This window comes from Microtus oregoni, unplaced genomic scaffold (assembly GCF_018167655.1).
Source record: "Microtus oregoni isolate MIOR12 unplaced genomic scaffold, Mior012 000004F_ref0000308, whole genome shotgun sequence".
NCBI classification, from domain to species: Eukaryota; Metazoa; Chordata; class Mammalia; order Rodentia; family Cricetidae; genus Microtus; species Microtus oregoni.
Genome location: NW_024543063.1, coordinates 18,261,091 through 18,267,090, shown reverse-complemented (window position 1 = coordinate 18,267,090; position 6,000 = coordinate 18,261,091). Strand labels below are relative to the sequence as shown.

The following is a 6,000-nucleotide window of genomic DNA, read 5'->3' as shown; positions in this document are numbered from 1 at the left end:
ACACAGATAGAGATTTAATATGGTGTGTCTTCATGCATCACTGTTTGGGTCTCAGATGTCCCTCATAGGATCATACTCCAGTTGATGGTACTACAGGAAGGTGGCAGAACTCTTCAGGACCTGGGGCTTAGTGGGAGAATGCAAGGCCTGCATTTACCTGATGGTGTGGGAAACCCTTTCCATGTTCCCTTCCTCATCACCACAGGGTAATTTCATGTACCCCACCACATCACAGGTACAAAGCCAACTGATCATGAGCTTCTGAAACCATGAGCCAAATTAAACTTTGCTTCAACTTAACTTTCAGAGGTATTTTGTCAGAGCAATGGAATGGAAAGCTAACATAAAATCGTGGTACAATATTAACTTATGTTAAAATCATATTGGCTTGGTAACAATAGTTTTTTAAATTTTTTTTTGAGGGCTGGAGAGATGGCTCAGTGGTTAAGAGCACTGCCTGTTCATCTAAAGGTCCCGAGTTCAATTCCCAGCAACCACATGGTGGCTTACACCATCTGTAATGAGATCTGGTGCCCTCTTCTGGCCTGCATGCATGTATGCAGACTACTGTACACACAAGAAATAAATAAATCTTTTAAAAAAATAAATAGACTATTTATTGAGCAAAAGATATTAAAGAATCATTGTACAACAATACTACCTTATGTTAAAATCATATACGAATCTGATGTGGTAGTAATCATATTTTAAATTAATGTTTTAAGCAGAGCTATTGAAAATGAAACACTAGTGTTTTGTTGATGTAAGTAACAAGTAAAACATACTGAAGCTTCCAGATACATGAAAATACTTTACTTGGGTTACTACAGGATAACAAAAGATGCTTTTATAAGAAGTGTAAAGTTGGGGCTGGAGAGATGGTTCTACTGTTAAGAGAGCTGGCTGCTCTTCCAGAGGACCTGGGTTCAATTCTCAACATCTTTACAGTGGCTCACAATCATCTACTAACTCCAGTTCCAGCATATCCAACGCCCTATGACCTGTGAGCGAGCACCGGACTCACCATATGGTCCACATACATGCATGCAGAAAAAGCACCTACACACATAAAAATTAAAAAAAAAAGTTAAAAGCATAAGTTACTATCAAATTACATTTACCCCATCTTATCAGAAACAAACATTACTAGTTAAGGTGGAATTAGCTTCTGAGATATTTGGCTTGATACATTCTTTCTATGCTAAGCATGAGATTAAAAGCTGGAGAAAAAGATAGACGTTCTTTTTATTCAACAAATTTTAATGGTAAATTTACAGTCCTTATCAGTACTTTAACTGTGCAGTCAAACCCAGAAGGCATGAAGGAGGAACGAAGGGTGGACTAGGGAGAAGTTAAGAGCACAAGAATGCTAGGGCATATTAAGAACACAATTTTGCTAGGCCATGGAGAGAAATTCTTCAAACTCCATTTTCAACCAACACTTTAGAAATGCCAAAGTTTGACTTTTATAAGGTTCTTCCTTCTTTAGGCAAAACATCACAGTGTACCAGAGACTCTTACAATCTCGTTATTCTTCAAGCTTCATGACATCCCAGAGAACCTGTTTAGGAAGCATCCTTTCTTGAGCAGCAATAACCAAGAACACACTGGAAATCAGCTCACAATAGACAAGCAGCAGATCCAGGCAGGACGCATTGCTGCCATTCAGCCCGGTACAGCATGCAGTGTTTAACAGCGGCTCCTCTTTAGAGCATTGCACACAGACACACTCTTCCTACAAAGGGAACTCACACAGAAGATATTTTTCTAATGGTCTTAAAAAAGTTGTATTCCGTCTCTGTCTCCTTTCATCGCCTGATGAAGGTTAATATTCAGGGGGATGCCTATATGTTTGTCTTTGGATTCACCTTCTTATTTAGCTTCTCTAGGATCGCGAATTATAAGCTCAATGTCCTTTATTTATGGCTAGAAACCAAATATGAGTGAGTACATCCCATGTTCCTCTTTTTGGGTCTGGCTTACCTCACTCAGGATAGCGTTTTCTATTTCCATCCATTTGTACGCAAAATTCAAAAAGAATGGCAATGGGTTTTTGATCCTACTGCACGTACTGGCTTTGGGGGAGCCTAGGCAGTTTGGATGCTCACCTTACTAAACCTGGATGGAGGTGGGCAGTCCTTGGACTTCCCACAGGTCAGGGAACCCTGATTGCTCTTCGAGCTGATGAGGGAGAGGGACTTGATCGGGGGAGGGAAATGGGAGGCGGTAGCGGGGAGGAGGCAGATATCCTTAATAAATAAATAAATTTTTTTAAAAAAAGTTGTATTCCATGAAATGTGCTTTAAGGCTGTAAAACACTTAGCATTTTACCAGCATGCTCTTCTGGATTCATCTATGTTTAAGCAATCGCGAAAAATTACGAACTTTATGGAACATTGCAGACATGGATGAGAGCTCACAAGCTCTCGGTTTTAGGCCATCAGGTGCCACTTTCAGCTCTGCTGTAGAGTCAGCAAAACCTAAGTGAGGCTGCACCACCACATACACAAACAATAAAACCACTCAGGCAGGTTGAGTTCCTGAGCATGAAGCAGAGGGGGTCACCAGGACATGTGCTAGAGACAGTTATTGATGTTCAATTATTCCACACTTAGCTTATTTCTAGAAAACAGTAAAGAATGGCTCAAGGAACCACACTGCTTACACATGCATATAATCAGAGCTTTCGTTGAAATTCCTTAGTTTTTGTCCTAGCTAAACGATAATTAATAACCCATGGGTTTCATTTGGTTAGTTTGGGTTTGGGGGACAGGGTCTCATGTCTTTTTTAAAGAACTGAAAGATTTCTTCTTGAAACAAAAAAATATTGATGGATTTTTTTTTCAGGTCACCTTGATTGGCTAGAGAAATGGGTCGTAATATCATGTTCTACTGTGGCATTTGAGTCTTGCCCTCTGGTATCTTAGAACTAAACATGATCCTAAACTTAAGTCACGCAAGGAAGGGAATGGAACTTGATCGACTAGACCATCTTTTTCGCCCTTCAAAGAAATCAGCCATTACTCTGACCTGATGAGACACCTCTTAATCTGACACTTCAAGTCATAATTATCAGGTCTTTCCAAAAGCACTGAAGCTCACATATCTATATTTTAAAAAATTCCTTGCCGGGCGGTGGTTGTGCACCACCCAGCACTTGGGAGGCAGAGGCAAGTGGATCGTTCGAGGACAAGCTCCAAAGCTACAGAGAGACCGTGTCTCGAAAAAAAAAAAACAAAAGTAAAAAAATTCCTTTGAACATGGGCTGGAGAGATGGCTCAGCATTAAGAGCAGAGGGCTGGAGAGTGGTTCCAATCGCCCACATCAGGCAGCTCACAAGAGCCTGTAACTGCAGCTTCAGAGGGCTACACGTCCCCTACTGCCCTCTTCAGTAGACTGCACTCACGCACATACCCCTCCACACATATACATATAAAGGCAAATCGCTTTTTAAATCACTTTAACACAATTATTCTGAAGGCAAGACATCGGAAACAAACGCTCCTCACCCACCACAGGATAATTACCAGCTCCCAACACTAATATTGAGAAGTTCCATTTACTTCTTCCCATGTTTTGTCTTCTTTGGGAAGTTGGGTCATTTTCTCAAAACTTCAACAAAGAAAAGGCATCCAAAACACAATATACAAAAACACTCAATCAGTTTATGATGTGAAGGGAACTCCAGGCCCTGGCTCCTCTCACCGCTGCACCCTACCCTACTGCTGACACACGTAAACCTCACCTATAAAGATCTGCATTCCCGTGCTTTTTGTTCTCGATATCCTTTTTTTTTAACTTTTGATGCCTTAAGTAACTGAGATCAAGAAAAATGTCTGGCTGGGTATGGTGATGTATACTACTTTAACCCCAGCACTTCTGAAGCAGAGGCAAGATGATTCCTGAGTGCCAAACCATCCTGTTCTACATGGCAAGCCCCTCTCAAGAAGTGGGGAGGGGAAGGGCGAGATGAAGGCATGAAAGACAGTCTGACAAGTACACCACCCTAGGGTGAGTGTGTCCTAACTGAAGCAATGGGGACTCTTCGCTAGAAATGACACAGGCAAGCAGTGCGCATGGACAGACAACCGCTGTGTTCTAGTAGGAGATGCTATGGTGCTTAGGAAAGGTGATCGTCAACAAGCTCTCACCACTGAAATATCCGTCTGCCTCACTCTCTGGAGGATGTGCACTAGTATTGAAACAATTCTAATGTTTAAAATGAGAACTATATGATGGTAAGAAGTAGGCGAGTTTGAACAGAATGATTTTCTATGACTGAGGCAAAGAAGTGCAAACACAGCAAAATAAATAGCCAATTTCTATCCTTTATTCTGGTCACTGTGTGACTGTGGCTGACCTGGAACACTCAGTGTAGACCAGGTTCCCCTCAAACAGACTTGCCTGCATCTGCCTCTAAGTGCTGGACTAAAGGTGTGTGCAGCCAGCGCCAGCACTCACAGCTCTACCCTTCATTTGTAAGATTGCACTGTGGTTCCGAGTGTGCCCATTCTTCTGTGATCTGAGGAGTGCTGTGACAAGCTCTGGGCATGCAGATGGCAGCGACTGAAGGACCAGCAGCCGCTATGCGTGCTGGGCCAGCTCTGCCCCAAGCTCCATCACTTTCTTGCTGCTTCTTTCCATGCAGTGCCAACCCTGCTGTTTCCCCAGGAGAAAAAAATCAGTGTATAAAACCAACGGTGTCAGGTGTGTATCCACAAAGTCTCAATTTCTTAAAACGTAAGTCTGAGTATATTTATTTCTCTCAAATGCATACAAGACAATAATTACACAGCAACAAATCTTTTGTTCAACAGTGACTTGATTCATAAGCATTTAAAATTTACATAATTTCACATTGATACCCTTTTATTTTTAAATACAATAAGTAAAAAAGCCCCCCAAATAACCAATTTTTATATTTCCTATTTATCCTTCTATACATCCAAACTTTAAAAAGTTACAAACTGAACAATTGTACAGAACATATAAATCGTGTTTAAAAACTTGAGGTTTTAAAATCACTGCTTCCCCAGTAAGATTCAGAAAAATTCTCCTATTGACACAGTCATAGATGCCAAAGCAAACTGGAGGAGAGGGAAGAAACAGACAGACACAAGTTTGCTGTCTTAATAGTTTACTAATCCTGTCAGTTAAAAATGGTGATGTGGTGAGAAATAACAGCTGGGGTTTAATATGAGGAATGGAGTTTGCCTCAGCCTGAGACATACATTTCAAGTATTTTCCTATTTGATCTGAGCTCGCTTTAGCAAACTGGTGCCAAAACTAATTATTTCCTCCCATACATCCGCTCAATGTCTGCCTGGTAATGTGTCTTAAGTTCTTTGCGTTTCAACTTGAAGGCATCCGTCACCAGACCAGTTTCAGGAGTCCATGGGTCAGGGCTCAAACGAATTTTTACTGGAATTTCAAATTTTTCCAGACTTGCTGAGATGATGAAAACAAAAGGAAACACAACAATAAGAACCCACACATATTAAGAATGCTGCCAAAGTTCTCAGCAGAAAGTACAGTTCTTCAAGGAATACCCACCAAAAACCCAAAACAACCCATCAATGCCAGTCTTACTTCTCAACCTCAAAGATACAAGTTTCTGAGACATGAGAACTACAACAGCAAAAACCATTTAACAAATTAACTTACCTATAGGAGAATAATTTAAATAAATGATATAGGTCTAAAATGGAAGGCAGTTCTGTCATTAAAACAATTGCCTCTTTGTGGGTATATACCCCATTACTGAGCTAGAAAAGTGTAGCATGGAGCATTAACTAGACAGACAAGAGTACAAACAGATTCACTGGACAGGGATATACATAACACTAGCTCGTGCACCTCCAGGGCTGGGACCAAGGAGGAAGGAAAATGGGGAATTTCACTACAAAAAGAATGAAATTATGACATTTGCAGGTAAATGGATAGAACTAGAGATTGTCATGTCAAACAAAATATGCTAGACTCAGAAAGGCAAGCATTACA

The 6,000-nt window shown here is 40.8% G+C and overlaps 1 protein-coding gene across 2 annotated transcripts in view; it reads right to left on the bottom strand.

The window, feature by feature from the left end:
• Window positions 1–4,733: 4,733 nt before the first annotated feature.
• Window positions 4,734–6,000, bottom strand: part of Acsl3 (acyl-CoA synthetase long chain family member 3) — a 47,150-nt gene continuing 45,883 nt past the window's right edge. For both annotated transcript variants that reach the window (XM_041649759.1, XM_041649760.1), the window contains exon 15: window positions 4,734–5,448. In XM_041649759.1, the coding sequence (XP_041505693.1) occupies window positions 5,291–5,448 (158 nt within the window). In that variant the 3' untranslated portion in view covers window positions 4,734–5,290. The remainder of the gene's footprint in view (window positions 5,449–6,000) is intronic.